At 34.8% G+C, this 17,595-nt stretch overlaps 1 protein-coding gene across 3 annotated transcripts in view; it reads right to left on the bottom strand.

Annotated features, from left to right (window-relative positions):
* Positions 1–575: 575 nt before the first annotated feature.
* Positions 576–17,595, bottom strand: part of VPS35 (VPS35 retromer complex component) — a 41,189-nt gene continuing 24,169 nt past the window's right edge. For 2 of the 3 annotated variants that reach the window (XM_063109642.1, XM_063109644.1), the window contains 13 exons: positions 17,196–17,378; positions 15,300–15,513; positions 14,050–14,133; positions 13,549–13,658; positions 11,695–11,791; positions 11,439–11,587; positions 9,793–10,000; positions 9,068–9,223; positions 6,977–7,099; positions 3,567–3,746; positions 2,835–3,074; positions 2,142–2,285; positions 576–1,553 (listed from right to left, as the gene is read on the bottom strand). In XM_063109642.1, the coding sequence (XP_062965712.1) occupies positions 1,374–1,553; positions 2,142–2,285; positions 2,835–3,074; positions 3,567–3,746; positions 6,977–7,099; positions 9,068–9,223; positions 9,793–10,000; positions 11,439–11,587; positions 11,695–11,791; positions 13,549–13,658; positions 14,050–14,133; positions 15,300–15,513; positions 17,196–17,378 (2,068 nt within the window). In that variant the 3' untranslated portion in view covers positions 576–1,373. The remainder of the gene's footprint in view (positions 1,554–2,141; positions 2,286–2,834; positions 3,075–3,566; positions 3,747–6,976; positions 7,100–9,067; positions 9,224–9,792; positions 10,001–11,438; positions 11,588–11,694; positions 11,792–13,548; positions 13,659–14,049; positions 14,134–15,299; positions 15,514–17,195; positions 17,379–17,595) is intronic. The other variant, XM_063109643.1, reaches the window with a different exon arrangement.

Below are 17,595 nucleotides of genomic sequence, written 5' to 3'. Positions count from 1 at the left end.
GCAACCCCAGCCAATATCTTGATTGCAACCTTATGAGACACCCTGAGCCCAAACCATCAGCTAAGCTGCTCCCAAATTCCTGATCCAGAGAACTGTGAGATAAATGTTTGTTTTGTTTTTTTGACCGGTAAGGGGATCGCAACCCTCGGCACGGTGTGGTCCGCACCATGCTCAGCCAGTGAGCTCACCAGCCATCCCCACATAGGATACGAACCCGCGGCCTCGGCGCTACCAGTGCCGCACTCTCCCAAGTGAGCCACGGGGCCGGCCCTAAGTGTTTGTTTTTTAAGACACTGATAATTTGTTACACGGTAGATAACTAATACAGGTACGGAGCCTTTGGGGAGTTTATGGGAACTCATCATGCTTTAGGAAATGCGAAGTAAGGGGTGGGGAGGAAAGCAAATGGGTATAAGTGACTGAAAGAATAGAAGGTATCTTGCTCAGTAAGTGCTTAAAACTAGAGTTGAATAGGAACTCCATGAGTATATGATAATGTCTACTAAATTCCACAGGCATTCTACTAATGCCTTTTATCAATCAAGATAGTATGAAAGGAGAAAAAAAAGATCCAAAACTGTTAATAGCAACTTTATTGTCTCACTGTTGCAAAAAAAAAAAAAAAAATCATAATAATTGTGACGCATTTTCCGCTAAATTTACAATAATGAAGGTTATACATAAATTATATAGATCACAAATTTTCTATTTTATACTATTTAGAACCCAATTATTTTGATAAATATGTCCAGAGGACAACATAGGTTCTCAATGGATGGCTGAGTCCAAATATGCAAAATATAGCTTCTTGTTTTGACCATGTTGCTTTAAAATTCTCACACATGCATTAATATATTCTAGTCTTAGGGAAAATATTATACATGGCCTATCTTGCATTTAGGGAAAAGCCCAAGCTGAATTTCACATACATACAGTATTCCTTTCCTCTAAATTAATCTGAAATCGGGCCACAGAATAAAGAGACAGACACTTTTGGGTTAGTACTCCCCAGTAGTGAAAAAAACACACAATCAACAATGAAACAAAACAGAAAAAAAGGAAGGAGAGCTTGATTAGTAGCCGAGATAAATGGTTTTTGTTTTTTTGTTTTTTTACAGATCACAGGAATTTTAAACAGCAGGTCAGTCATGCTACTTGGGGTGATCAGACAGACTTGAACGCTTATGAAGAGAATAACTTTATTAAGGTCCTGAAGGTGAGCATCTGGAGGTGCTGGGTAAAACACATCACAGGTAAGAAACGGGAAGCCTACCTCAGCATTTCTGAAAGGCACAATCTATGGAAGGGAAACCTAGTATAATAAAACCTTTATTGGATGTACATGGAAAGGAGTATGGTGAGCTGTTTCCTGTTTAAAGGATGAGACCTTCATAAATTGGGCCCTCAGATTCTGGTGATTCCCGCCTCAAGCGTAAATGCTCCAGCGTGTTATGAAAATGTTTGTTAATCTGCTCTGTTTCTTCACTGGACTCAAGATTTGGGAGGTCTTCTCGAATCTTTTGGATAAGCTGGTTCAAAACCTGAATTGTTACCTACAAAAGAATATGAACAATTTTATGATCTAGCATGTACCACAAAAAATAAAAAATTACTTAGTAAAACTGTTTGGAGGAGCTTGTGTTACTCTCATCAATTACCTAATTAGGAAAAGAGAGATGAGAACATGATTCCTGTTTGAGCAACAACTCTTGGCTAATCATCAAAAAAAAAAAAAAAAAAAAAGTAACATAAACCAGTAAAAGAACAAAAACAAAATTATATTTAATTTACAAATCTTGACCAACACTGTAGTGCTAAAAGGATAATGCATTTAGGAATTATTCAGCATTTCTAAATTATTTTGTATTTTTCAAATGGACAGTGATAATTTTTCATAATATTCCTTAGCAAAAGACATGAGAATTTTCTTGCACATATTAGTGCTTCCATTAGAAACATACATGTATGTAAACAGAAGAGGATTTTGGAGAATGAAAGAAACCAGTAGGTGAACTCTGCAAACTCTGACCCTTGTAAACAAAACAGAAAGTATTAGAATTATAAATTTATGTATGTATCAAAACTCCTAAGAGCAGGAAAGGGAAATATTAGTTCACTAACCACACTATTAGTTCGCTTACCGCATCATTTTCCTTTTCATAAAAATAGATATATCTGTTCAGAATTTCTACAAAAAGCTGCACTTGTAGAGAGGGGTCCATGCACTGATTTGCTATTTTTAAAGCTTTCTTTAGGCACTCCATTACCCTCTTGCCTCCATGAAGCTAAAATAAAAGGGCAGAGAGATAGTGAACAGATTAATGAAACACAAAACATCCCACTTTCACACAAAAAAGAAACACAATACTACAGTGCTCTTTAATGTTTTAAAAGAACACAATAAATTTAAGTCCTCTTTTTAAAAGAAAAAAAAGTATATAGCTATATCTAAGGGGAAAAAAAACCAAAAAACAGATAGTGGTATAAACTTGCTATGTTACAATATCCTCAAAGTGGAGGCTTCGCCACAGAATAAGACTCAATATATTACTACTCATTTCAATTCTTTTTTTTTTAATTTAAATTTTTTTTTATTTCTTTTTTGGCAGCTGGGCAGTACAGGAATATGAACCCTTGACCTTGTATTAAAACACTGCTCTCTAACCAACTGAGCTAACCAGCCAGCCCTCATTTCACTTCTTTTAACAAAACAAAGGAATTTTCTTTGTCAGATTTCCAAGCACCCGAAATGTCTCACCTATACAGCACAAGACCATAGCAACTGATCCCTGTTAATGATCCCATCTCCTATAACATGGTCAGAATGACTTTACCTCCTCCCCGTTTTTGTCTGTGTTTCTGCCAGACCAGAAGAGATGTGCACAGGTGCTCACTGCTCGGCCCTGATCAGGTTTCTTCAAAAGTTTGGACGCAGCAAGTGCACACTGAGTCCTCAAGGGTTCATGATTCTCTTCACTGAAGCATTTCATCCTCTCAAAAGTACCAATGATTAAGGTGATGGCAGCCAGCTGTGCTTTGGAATCACTGATTTCATCTTCATAGAGAGAAAATGCCTGGTGGACACAAAGCAGAAAGGTCTTTTAGGGACCAATCATCCACTCGAGAGTTTTCCAAAGTACTTCCCACCAAATCCCCATCCTGAGAGACGTTCTGTAGTTCCTTCATATCAGAATATGCTGTACCCTCTTTTGAAAAAGCAAAGGAAACAGCCAAGATGACACAGATGCTGATAGCTGCAGTAAAAAAAACCTGTTTCAACTGTTTTTAACCCAGGATTCCCAATCTGAATTGACAAACTTTTTTCCATGAAACACTTTTACCATGACCTACTTGGAAACCTTGGATTTCGTCAGCACCCAGCAGCTGGTCATTTTGCTGCTCTCCACCAGTCCATATGGCTATGAGATTAAAAGGTTCCAAGATGGTGGAAAGCAGTAGTTACATTTTCAGTGAAAAGGAAATCCATGTGCACTAGCACCATGACTACAAACAAGGGATTAAACTCAGCAAAATTTAGGTAACCAGAAAGGAGAACAAATCATCACCTGGGACATAAATTCATATGCTACTGTTTCATGATTTTCAAAACCAATTTCTCCAGCAGCTAGTGCTCCTTGAAGAAAAAGTCTTAAGGGTAATTCTGCCAGCTCCGCCTTGATTAAAGCACTGATAGTCTGGTGAGCAAATGAAAAAATCTTCTGGCATTTCTTTTCCCATTTGTCATCCTAAAAAAAGAAAAAAATATTTTAAGTTACCTAAAGTTCAAGATCAACTTGCTCAAGAATATCCATTTTATTTACAACTTCTAATAGAGCAAAACAGTGAAAGCAGTAAAGGTGAGCTCACAGTTTTCCTGTCATTTCCTTCTCTGTCTCATCTATGGAGCACACAAGTAAATCAAGCAGGATGTCTCCTCAAAACATCCATTTGAGATTATTCCCTTTGCAACTTTTATATATTTGACAATTGTTTTTTTCTGATCAGAAATGTAAGACATTCCCAAATTGGAGAAAATTAGGAAAATACACAAAAGAATTTAAAATATTAAAACCATTCCTAGATCTACCACCCAGCAAAAATCACTGGAAACATTCTGATGTCAACATCTTCCTTTCTTTTTTTCTATATCACTGTGATATTTGTATGATTTTGTTTTCTGTTTTAAAGTAACTCACTGAAAAGAGTTCAATAAATTAGGCTAATACTGTAAATAATGTGTATTCAACTTTTCTTTCACTTATTTTGTCATAACAATTTTCCTGATGATAGTTAATTGAAACATTTTAATTACTACAAAATATGCCACAAGCTGGATTTTGCATAATTTATTTAACTATTCCTTTTTAGAAACAATCCAAAATACCACACATAATGAATGTCTATATACACTAAGCTTTATCAAGATCCTAATTATTTCCTTAGTATAAATTCTTAGACATGGAATTACTGGATCTTTTAATGCTGTAGTTACAATAGTACATCAAAAAGTTTGTGGAAAAATAAATTGAAAGATAACCTTCCCATGAACTTTTTAAAGCATCCTCGTATTACCAGTTTTCTAGAAAGATTGTGATAATTCACATTCCCATCGTTATTAACTGAGAACAAATTCTCATCACACCAATGCCATTGCTAAACCTTATCTTTCTTTTCTCTTTGCCAATTTGATTTCTAAAAAGATTCATTGTTATAATTACTAGTGAGGTTAGATATTTTATCATGTTTGACTATCCAAATTTCTTTTTAAAACAATCAATTCTTTTCATTTTTAAAAGATGACAGTCATAAACTTGTTACACAGACTTCTTGCAATAATTCAAGTATATAGTCCTTGAACATAGGAAGTAAATGCTAGTTGCCTTTTTTTTGGTCCCCAATTTTTTCTACCCCCAGAATTTTTTCATTTTATAATCAACTGAAAGTTTGTAACCTTTGACAACCACCATTCTCTACTCTGTTTCTAGGAGTTCAACTTTTTTTAGATCCCATGTAAGTGAGGTCATGCAGTATATGTCTTTCAGTGTCTGGCTTATTTCACTCAGCATAATGTCCTCCAGATCCATCCATGTTGTCACAAATGGCAGGATTTCATTCATTTGTATGGCTTAATAATATTCTATTGTGTATATATACCACAATTTCTTTATCCATACGCTGACAGACACTTAGGTTGTTTCCATATCTTGGCCATTGTGAACAATGCTGCAATTAACATGGGAGTGCAGATATCTCTTCAAGATACTAATTTCACTTACTTTGGAGATAATCCCAGTAGTGAGATTGCAGGATCATATTGTAGTTCTACTTTTACTTTTTTGAGAAACCTCTACATGGTTTTCCACAACGGCTGTACCACTTTACATTCTTACCAACAGTGCACAAGGGCTCCCTCTCCACACCCTCACTAACACTTGTCATCTCTTGTCTTTTTGATAATAGCCATCCTAACAGCTGTGAGTTGATATCTCATTGTGCCTTTCATTTGCATTTCTCTGGTGATTTTAGTGATGCAGAGCACCTTTTCATATACCTGTTGGCCATTTGTATGTCTTCTTTGGAAAAATGTTTATTTGGGTCCTTTGCCCATTTTTTAATCACGTTATTTGTTTTTTTGTTATTGAGTTGAGTTCCTTGTATATTTTGGATATTAACCCTTATCAGATGTATGGTTTGCAAATATTTGTTCCCATTCCACAGGTTGTCTCTTCACTCTGCTGTTTGTTTCCTTTGTTGTGGAGAAGCTTTTTAGTTTGATGTAATCCCACTTGCTTATTTTTGCTTTTGTTGTTTGTGCATTTCATGTCCTATCCAAAAAATCATTGCCAAGACCAATGTCAAGGAAGTTTTTCCCTATATTTTCCTCTAGGAATTTTACAGTTTCAGGTCTTACATTTAAGTCTTTAATCCATTTCAAGTTAATTTTTTATATGGTGTAAGATAAGGGTCCAATTCCACTCTTTTGCACGTGGATATCCAGTATTCCCAACACCATGTAGGGAAGAGACTATCCTTTCCCCGTGGTATATTCTTGGTGCCTTTATCAAAGATTAGTTGACCTTACATGCATGGGTTTATTTCTGGACTCTGTTGTGCTCCACTGGTCTATGTGTCTGTTTTTATCCCAGTACCATATTGTTTTGATTACTATAGCTTTGTAATATAGGCTAGTTGCTATTTTTGTTACATTCACAAATACCTATCCATAAATAAAATACTGAAAAAGAGAGTTAAATGAGAAGCTGGCCCAATAAAAAACTGGCCGAAAAGCTGCTACGTCACGCTGGTACATCTACCAAAGAAATCTTTTTTCTCCATTAATAGAAAATTAAGTTTACTGAGGTTTGTTCCTTAACATTAACTTTACTGTCCAGCTTTCAGGTATATAAGATTGAAATATTTTCTTCAAAACTACACCACTGAAGACTTAAGCCATGATTCTGCTTGAGGAGGAAACAATTTCATAAAAAATAATAATAATAATAATAATAATACAAGGCCTGGCCAGTTAGCTCAGTTGGTTAGAGTGTGGTGTGATAACACCAAAGTCAAGGGTTTAGATTCTCGCTAGCCACCAACCAAACAAAAAACCACATGCATACAATTCATGACATTAGTCAATTACATGTTTTAGAGAGAAGTGATTATGCAATGCCCTTTCACTAGGCAAAGCCAACCTGAATTAGAACCTAGGAAATAATTCTAGCATAAATTTAAACTCTTTTAATCTTTCATTTCTAAGTGTTTTTATGTGATCCCTCAGCTAGTATGTGATCTACCAACATCACTATTAGGAACGCATAACACAGGATGAGTAATAAATTCAGAGTTACTGAAAACGGGATTTTATTATACCATTGTCTATTTTTGTATATGTTTGAAATTTTCTATAATACAAAACTAACACAGAGTGAGAAAAAAGGAAAAAAAGTAGTGACATACTTAAAAGTAAACCCACCACTTTAGAATTCTCTTTGTATCGAAAAGCCAGCTGGTAAGCTGCAAATACCAAAGGTGGCAATGTGAAGCGAATCCGTTGATTTCCACCAGCTCCAAAATGTTTTCGTGCTGTGTTTAAGATCTGACAAAAAAAAAATTGTTTAATCTTTTCCATACTACGATTAATCATTTATAAAATTAAACAGGGGCTCTAATCATCATCATTGCTACCATTTTGTGAATACATACAATGTACCAGGCCTTACAGTAGGCACTTTACATATTTCCTGTCTCCCCAAGTTGTCACAATCACCCTAGAGACAGATATTAACACCACTTCACAAATGGAGAAGCCTAGAGTTCAGAGAGGTTGTGTAACCTGCCCAAGGTAGCTAGTCAGGTACAGAGATATATTTAAATATACTTCCATATATACATGTACAAAGTATACTGTGTTGATAAAGAACACAGGCTCTGGACTAAGACAGACACATTTAAAAGTAGATTCTAATACATACTACCTGTGTGACTGTGGGCAAATTATCTACCTTCTCTTAGCCACTGTTTTCTGGGGTGGTATACCTCTCCTAGGGTTGTTGGGAAGATCAAATGACACATGTGAAGTATTACCACTAACTGGCACAAGTTATGTGCTCAGAAAATATTGGCTATTATTATGATACAAAAACTGCTATATATATATTGCTGGTATATCAAACCTCCAAATTCAAAAAAACATTAAGGCCATTTAAACCAAGGGAAATGCCAATACACTTTAAAAGAGCCACAGTGAAACAAATACATGGTTGTTTCAGAAAAAAAATACAAGAAAACTACAGAAATCATGAAATGTTTTTTTTGTTTTTTTCAAAAAGATGACTGGTAAGGGGATCTTAACCCTTGACTTGGTGTTGTCAGCACCACGCTCTCCCAAAGGAGCCATGGGCCAGCCTTATGAAATACTTTTTAATATGTGTGATACAATGTGTGACACATTCAGGTTTTGTGAAGTTCTCTGACACTTGTATGGTGGATGGATAAAAGAATGCATTCCCCCTTGGGACAGTCAGAGCTAATGATTCTATCACTAAAGGTCCCTGACAGAGCATAAACAATCAGTTACATGTGGAAGGCATACTTCCTAACAACTAAATTTGGTGTGCAACAGAAAATGAGAACACACACACACACACAACCTCACAAAAGAACATAAGGGAATCAGTCAAAATACTTGAACAATCAGTCACTGTGCAGAGCCCAATACCGCAGTGCTCAGAATGTCACTAAAACAAGTCAAAGACTGTCACACTACCAACAGAGATCAGCCTCTTATTTCACACTGATTATGAAGGAGTACAAGAGTGTCAACTACAATAAAGAAAGTCAGCAGAAGATAGTCAGGACTCATCCTCAAATAAAAGTGTTTTTCTTTACAGCAGCCTTACGCATTTAGCAATAGTTAAACTACTTTGTCCAAACAATAATTAAGCAGCCAACTATGGTACCCTTCATTAAAATAAATTATCCAGTACCAGTCATCAAGACCCCTACTGAGGCAACGTCTTATTTGTTTCACAAAGTTTTGAGAATTAGTGATAAAGAATTAGAGAATCTCATCTGATTGTTCTTTATCAGGAAAAAAGGGTTAAGAAAAAGGCAAATTGAATTTTAAAGTCTTTCACACATTCTCAATGTGACAAACAAATACAACTTAAATTTGCAAACCTTGGAAAAATAAATAAAATTGAATATAAGGATTATGTTTCTTATATTTTAAAGTTTATTATGAGAAGCAACAGAACATTTCTAAAAGCAATACAGTTCAAAAAGAAAATGAAAATGGAATAATTACAGGCTTTTCTGCAATTCCAAGAAGTCTTCAAAAAAAAGAGTTAGAGAAACTGACCTGTTCTTCACAAGCTCCAAAAGTTTATAACAATTATACATCTATATATAAAGTAAAAGTTCATGGATGCCATGAGTCTTTAATTCAGTTGCAATTTTTTCAAACCCTCCTAATTAAGACCATAAGTTGCATTTCTTTTTAAGTGCTTTCATACATAATTTCACTAGGAGTTGATGAAGGGTTACAATAAGAGTTAACTCATACCAAGTACTGCTGATCGGGGTCCTCAGACCGCAGAAGATGAATGAATCGGCCCACAAGGCTCTGCTCATCAGCAAAGTCTTCCGGATCAGGGTCTTCTACAGGTTGATCTGGCTGATCTTGAATCAACGTGGATACCAAATTCATTATGGAATCCACCTGTAACATGGTAGATACAAGACACCCACTGAGGTGAAACCATCAGCATATGAAGTCACTGTCAAGTATTTCCAGTTGGGCAAAGTTACAAAATAGTATCAATAAAGTAATTCCTTTTTTTGTAAAAAAGTCTATACATGCATGTCAATTCACATACATGGACATAAGTCTGGAAAGAGATGCACCAAATGCAACTCATTCTGTTGGGGTTATAAGTGTTCCATAATTCTTTTTTTTTTTTTTTTACCAGTAAGGGGATCACAACCATCAGCACAGTGTGGTCTGCACCACACTCAGCCAGTGAGCGCACTGGCCATCCCTATATAGGATCTGAACCCGCAGCCTCGGCACTACCAGCGCTGCATTCTCCCGAGTGAGCCACGGGGCCGGCCCCCATAATTCTTTATAAAGCTCCAGTTTTCTAATTTACATAAAGTATAAGCTACTTGTAACTTTTCTTTAGCATTAAATTACCCTCCCCTCCCATCTCATGTGTCTAGGTTTCAAGGTCTAAAACTGTAAATACGTTGTCTCTGTTTCCCTAAAATAGAATGTTAATATTCTCTTACCTGGTCTTGAGAGACAATTTCTGTGTTATAATCCAGAACATTACTAAGCACATAACAACTCATGCTCTTTCTGGACTCATAGTCAAAGTACTCAAAGAGTGGGTGAAAATGTTTTAATTTCAAGACTGTTAAAATATTGTTGTAAGTGTCAACAGGTATCTTCAAAAGTCTGGTGAGCTCCTTTGAAACTGCACTACTGGTAGCAATACTACAAAAAGAAAAAAGCAGTCCTTTAATACATAAAATTAACTTTCTATATACACAAATAGCCCTTCTTTCATAAAAATTTGAAATTTTTCATTTACACATTAAAGAAAATGAATCAAGTGACTCATACTACCCCAAAATACTCCAATGACCTCCTTCCAAGAGGATAAAGAGGCCTATCTAAACATAAACATTTATTCACCTATTATTGTTCTATTGATACAAAATGAGATGTAATAGCCTCCAACTAATGAACAGGTTTTATAGCTAAAGTTAAGATGACTGTCTAGAATTTTACATTTCTAAAGAAAGTATTTTAAGTGGCAGTTTGTTTCCTAAGGCAGCCAACAACTATTGTATATTCATGATGAAAATAAGAAGGAAAAAAATCCATGCAAAACCAACAATTCAACAGAACAGAAAAATATATAAACTATTTCTTCTGCATCAGCTGGTGATTAAGGAAAAGCAGGCTGAATTTAAATTAGTAATTTGTAGGACCATTCTGTGGAGATTAAGGCATAACTGGGCACTTATTATAACCTCTTTAGGGATTGAGATTTCTAATTATTTTGTATACTTCTACTTTAAAATTCACTTGGTGGGGGAAGATATAGATACAACATTTAATTTCCTCTCACACTTATAATTCAAAATCTGGACTGTTTTTCAGTTTACAAAAAAATGGGAATGACCAAAAAAAAAAAGGGTAATAAAAAGAGTTAAAAGAAAAAGAAGAAATTTCCTGATGCAGCTGAACCACTGGAAGGGAGATGGAAAGGAGAAATATTATATGAGGTAAAATTATGAAAGATATACGGAAAAGAGGGGAGTCTGGCTTGACCAAGTGCAAAAGCAGTTGCATGATAGGACAGGAAGGGAACTGCTAGGGAAAAGACAACAGGATCAGAATTGCCCACAGTGGCCACTAGAGGATGCCACAGACCTAGGTCAGCAGAGTTGAGGAAGCTTCAAGTAGGGAACAGAATATTATACTTTCCTTGATGGTATCAAAATCAAAGCTCAAAACAGAAAAATATTTAAACCAGCTTAATTTCTGCACCTTAAATATACACATGTCCCTAATTTTTCACAATTTACTCCATCTGTAGGAAACTTCTTGTGGAAATACTGCTTGACATAAAGTTTCCTTACCAGTTTAAAAACTAGCTCATTCATATATAGAAAGTGGTCTGAATTGGAGAAACTGGTCCCTGAAGACTACCTATGTATGATCCATGAGTGCCACTACTTCATTAATATACACAACCAAGTAACTGGTTGCCACTTTCTGCCCCAAGTAGCACCAAGCACAACTATCTTAAACGTTTTCAACAAGACAAATGCCAACATTTCAAAAAGCAATTGAGAAAGAAAAACAAATCTGGGACAAAAAAGTGCTTTATGAGGATTTTTGCAAAAATGTAACTTTGACTTACTGTTCAAGGTTGAGCTTATTGAATATCTCCACTGTTGTTTCTAGGACTTTATCAACATAGTCCACACGATCAGGGTAACATTTCATGGCAAGATTAATGAGAGAGACTTGTAAAGATACAACATCCTCTGAAGGCATGTCTTGTCTAGACTGGAATATTTAGAAAATCATATAATTTATTTTAAATAATTATAAAAGGATCCACTAGTAGAAGCAGTTTCAAAGTTTTGAGAACTTAGGAGAAAAGCTAAACAAACCTGTATCACTGTAGCCACCTGCTGTGAGAATATGTCAAAAAGTTTAATATCTGCTGGGATTCCAGGTCCATCTTCACGGTGAGCAAATAAAGCTAATCTAAAAAAGAAAAAAAAACTTTATTTAAAAAAATATACAAATTTGGGTAGTGGGATTGTGGATGACATTTTATTTTGTATTGCTTTTCCAAATTTTCTATAAGCATATTTCTCTTAGAACATTAAAAAAGGTTTTGGGGGCTGGCCGGTTAGTTCACTCAGGAGCGCAGAGTCCTGATAACACCAGGGTTAAAGGTTCTGATCCCTGTACCGGTCAACCACCCAGAGGGAAAAAAAAGGTTTTTAAAAGAGGTCATTGACTATGGCTGATCATTTCAATTCATTTTTTTTTCTTTCCTTCTTTTTATTTTTGGCAGCAGGCCAGTACATGATTGAACCCTGGACCTTGGTGTTATGAGCACCATAATCTAATCAACTGAGCTAACTGACCAGCCTTCATTTTTAACTTAACAGTTCTGCCAATGATTCCTTATTTCACTGGCTTTCTTACTTTATACCATACTAAATAGATTTTCAACAGGCAGATTTTCCCAAACTCTTTGAAGCCTAATTAAGTAGATGTGGACAGAATGTGTTAAAGTGACAAATGTACTCAACAGCTATGATTTAAATGATCTTTTAAAGATAAAAAGCATATAGACTATTTCCAGATAACTGCATTTTACTACTGTAAAGTTTGAAACACAACTAATTCCAAAAGCAATAAAGTTAACTTTTAGTTCCCACATCTTTTTGTTTTTGGCTGCTGGCCAGTATAGGGATCTGAACCCTTTACCTTGGTGTTCTCAGCACCACACTCTCCCAAGTGAGCTAACTGAAGAGCCCTATTTCCTACATCTTAAACTATTCAAAATAATGTCTGTTCTGTTATCATTATCTGTTTGTCAGGGTCAAAACTGCACCTACATTTTGTTATGCACAGAAGAATAACTACTGACAGGGATGGCTAAGGATGACATTATATCCAACACAGGAAAATCCAGCTACTACCTTCCTTTAAGAGTGGGCCCAATAAGCACATAATCTTTGTTGCCTAGTATTGCACTGATAATTTGGAGAATTCTGCTATATAAAATCTCAGACTTCAAAACTAATAATTTCATTAGATAGTTAAAAAAACATAACAAAAGGTATTAGCAGAAATAAATCTTTGCTTAAGTTTCTGGCTTCACAATGACAATGATGTATATGCTCACAAGCAGGACACACGTTATGCACTACCGCACAGCGTGGTTGCCAAGCAGTCACTCATTAAAGCCATTATCAAAGGCAACTTTTATATTTTTAACTGACTAAGACCAATGGCTAAAAAAATAAAATTTAAAGGGGATGTACTAAACATATTTGATACTTAAAAATTCTTCTTTAAGAAAATGTGATGACAAAGTAATTAATTGAACATTCTTAATCATCTATATCTTATAGCTACTTGATGAAGATTCTAAATCAAATCAGTTTCCACTGAAAGAAAACATACACCACAGTATATTACACATATTGTTCTTCAATGATCTCTGGATTTGTAAGATTTAAATGATAGGTCTGTACATCTTTAAATGTCAAGTAAACACACAGATTAAAAATACTCATTATCTACTCCTCCTACACAGTTAAAAATTAAACCTCTTTCAAGCCTAAGCTAAGCAAGCACCTACATAGTAGATATTCATATTCACAGAGCTAAATTCTTTACATTAAAATCATTGATATAATAAAGAAATAACAGAAACAAACAATCATGAAAATGTTTTAAATTCAAGTCACAGCATTTTGCCCTCCAGTGTTATAAGGTCTTACCTATCAATTAAAGCAATGATTATGTTTTTCACGTTTACATTTTGGTGTAATTCAGCACAGGCCCGAAGAAAAGGATTCAAAGTCTGGAGGTGGAATTCATCGGGGAAAACCTAAAAATCAAATAATGACTGATTGATACAAGAAGTATTTCACATAATTTTCTGAACTCATGTATGGTATTTAAAGTACATATTGGTGGAAAAACATAGATTTAATTGTATTCAACTAAACTCAAATACATCACTTTTGAGCCTCCCTAAACATAAGCCCAGACAGAAATATTCCACTAACCCAAGTACATTTGCAATTAAACTAAAGCTAATGAGACCTAGAAAACTCAGAGATTACTCTTCCCTACAAACATCAAGTTATTGCTTGGAGAAAGGAAAATTATTTATTCAGGAAAGCCTATTTTCTATTCTATCAAGATTTTTTTCAAAACAATGAAAATTAACGAAAGATAAAATGGGTCCTTTAAAAAAATGAATGCTCCCCACCCACCTGAATAATACACTCCATGAGATATTCTTGAGCCAAAGCATCCCTACAATTCACAACTTGTTCCAATATGCCAGTCAAAACAATCTAAAAGGCAAAAAAAAAAAACAAAAAACACATAAGGGTTAAAAGATTATTTTCAAAATCCTATGTTACTCCTCTAATAACACATTTGAACTACTTACTTAAAAACATATTTTAGATTTTTCTCATTCATACTTCATTTCCAAACTTTAAAATTTTACAGATGTTTTAAATAAAAAATTCTGGGTTCCTATTTAGTAAAAGCCATGTAAAATGAAGTTCATTCTATCAACTTTTTTTCTTTATGGTTTGTGCTTTGTGTGTCTTCAGAAATCTCTGTCTGATCCAAAGTCATAAAGATTTCTTCTATGTTTTCTTCTAATAGTTTCAGGTTTTATATTAAGGTCTCTGATCCATTTTCAGAGTTTTTCTACATGTTATAAAGAATGGGTCACAGTTCAGGTTTTTTTTTTGGTTTGCTTGCATATGGATGTCCAATTGTTCCAGAACCATTTGTTAAAAGGTTGCCTTTGTGCCTTTATCAAAATAATTGATGATATATACATGAGTCTGTTATGGACTGTCTAATCTAGGGACTGGCAAATTACTTTGCTGCCTGTTTTTGCAAATAATGTGTTATTGGAACACAGACATGCCTATTCACTTCCATTGTGTCTGTGGCTGCTTTTGCACTACACATGCATGATTTATTAGTTGCTGACCATATGATTTGCAAAGCCACAAAATATTTACTATCTGGTCCCTTACAGAAAAAGTTTGCCAATCCCTGCTTTACTCCCCTTCATCAATTTGTGTCTATCCCTTTCACTGATCTTACTTTTACTATCATTATAAATCTTGAATTCAGGCTGTCTCAATCCTCCAATTTTGTTTTTTCAAAATTGTGGATGTACTAGGTTCTTTGCTTTTTCATATAAATTTTAGAATCAGTTTGTTCATTTCTACAAAAAATCTTGCCAGGATTTTGATTGAGATGACATTGAATCTATATATCAATTTGAGGAAATTTGCTGTTTTGACAATACTGAGTCTTCCCATCCACAAACATGGTATATCTTTCATTTTATTTAGATAGATCTTCTTTGATAAAAAGCCATTTAAAAATGTTTTCCAATGTAATATCATTTAACAAAAATATTTTGATTTTAAAATCAGATTTCAGTTTATATTTCACAACATCAGAAAAGGTGACAAGTAAAAAGATAAACCTGTTTGTAACGTTCCACATTTACACCTTCCAACTGACTGAGGCGCACCAAATTTGTTCCCACTAAAATTCTCAGTTCTTGTCTTTCGCGTTCTCTTTTTTCTCTATCTCGGCTATGTCCCTGGTGCTGCATTCGCACCCAGAGTTTGTTCATTTCTGCAAAGTTGAGCAGCACAAAATCCATCGAATCATTGATATCGCCAGTTGTTTCTTCACTGCAAAGAAACAGTTGAAAAAATCTTTACACAGTATTTAAATGACAGGACCAACTTACTACTATCCCTCTCCTTTGTGCATTTCCTTCTTAACTCTGTAATACACCAATGCTTTATAAAAACCACTTTCTACTTCATTGGCTTAGTGTTTAATTTCAAGGGGAACAGACTCTAGGGGAAAAAAATTTCAAGGAGAGGACAGAGTACAAGTGTAAAGGGGCAAATTACTTTCCCCAATGCTCTACCCTGGGCCAATTGGACCTGCCCTTATGGAAGCTCCCCTAATTCAAAAAGCCTAAAAAAATGTGACATTTTTGGAGCTAACTATACTTATGGCACTTACGTATGCTAACTACATCATTTTATTGCTGAATAGTTTGTTTTCAAATGCAATGTAAGCTTTGTGAGGGAAGAGACGATGTGTAAGTATTTCCTGGCTTATTTATCTACATCTTCTAGGATGGGGAACTTAGTAGTTTTCAAAATTTTTTATTTGATTGCCTAATTAAATGCCCAAAACTGAAAGTCAAATCAGAATAAAGTAAATAACCTCATAATCTTCTCCACACTGTTAAATTTTTATTCTGTACTGTTTAAATTTTTTGTCACATGCACAGTAAAATTTTGGTCTATTTTTTCTTTTAAAAAGGAATTGACAGGGCTGTCTGGTTAGCTCAGCTTGTTAGAGTGCATGCAGTGTTATAACACCAAGGTTAAGGGTTCAGATCCCCACATTGGTCAGCGCCCCCCAAAAAAACAAAAAGCAATTGATGCATATATACTGCAAACCACTGAACTAAACACCTTAGAAATAAAATAAATGAATAAACAAACTTTAAAAAAATAAATTAAGGGCCGAGCCCGTGGCGCACTCGGGAGAGTGCAGCGCTGGGAGCGCAGCGACGCTCCCACTGCAGGCTCGGATCCTACATAGGAATGGCCGGTGCACTCACTGGCTGAGTGCCGGTCACAAAAAAGACAAAAAAAAATAAAATAAAATAAAATAAATTAAGTTCTTCAATCTAGGGACCTGTTACATGAATAGTTCACCCAGTCACTTGAAGACCACAGCCAGCTGACAATCTGCCATTGCTGTGGGATAAAAGTATAGTGGACTTAGACACTGGAGTACAGGTCACACCAGAGACACAGGTCTCTCTGAGTGGCTTTTGTTTTTTCTTTTTTGGAGTTAATATCTAACTTGTATGTACAGATAATTAGAATCACTTATTTTATAGGGTAACCAGCAGTTATAAAAACTGATAGACATTCAAGAAACAATTATAAAAACCAGCTGGCTCATGGAAAAAGTTAAAATACATTATTATTTCATCACAAATACAATTTTCAAAATGTAACTCATTTAAAAAGTCCTATTTTCAAAGAATATTTAATGTAATATTTAAGATGTAATGGAAAAATGCTCACAATTATGTTAATGAAAAAAGCAGATTCTAACACTCCAAAAATATAATTTGCATAAGAGTACATTTTGGATCACACCACATACTGAGGAGTTCTACTTCACAAAGGAAATCTATATACAAAATGCTACCAGTAGCTGACTCTGAGTAGGAGAATTATTGATATTTATTTTCTTATTTCTGAACATGTTTCTATACTTTTTCTATATTCCACAATGAAAAAATATTACAACTAAATCAAGAAAGAAAATCACTTACTCTGTTGGCTCTCCTTCATCAGGTAAGATGTTTCTGGTACACTGAAGAAGATAATTTCGAAGAAATAGACCCCTCAAGGGATGCTGCACACCACGGCACATTTCTACCAAATCTTTCAAAATATCTTTCCTGGACTGAGGAAATGACTTGACATATACAACTCCAACTGTGATCAACAGATAACTAAGAGAATTATGAGGAAATATTTGATTAGAAATAAAATTTGACTATATCTGAACACACTGAGTACAAACAATAAACAAGACAAGAACAATGTTGTTTTCTCCTGCATGATGAAGAAAATATCATTTGATTTAAGACATAACCACTGACTGACCCCTAAAATATGAAAGTACTTTTAAAAGTTTGTGGAAATATGAGGGCAGTTTAAAAAGTTTGT

This window comes from Cynocephalus volans, chromosome 10, assembly GCF_027409185.1.
Source record: "Cynocephalus volans isolate mCynVol1 chromosome 10, mCynVol1.pri, whole genome shotgun sequence".
NCBI lineage: Eukaryota > Metazoa > Chordata > Mammalia > Dermoptera > Cynocephalidae > Cynocephalus > Cynocephalus volans.
The sequence above is the reverse complement of the archived record's forward strand: the minus strand, read 5'-3'. Positions and strand labels throughout refer to the sequence as shown.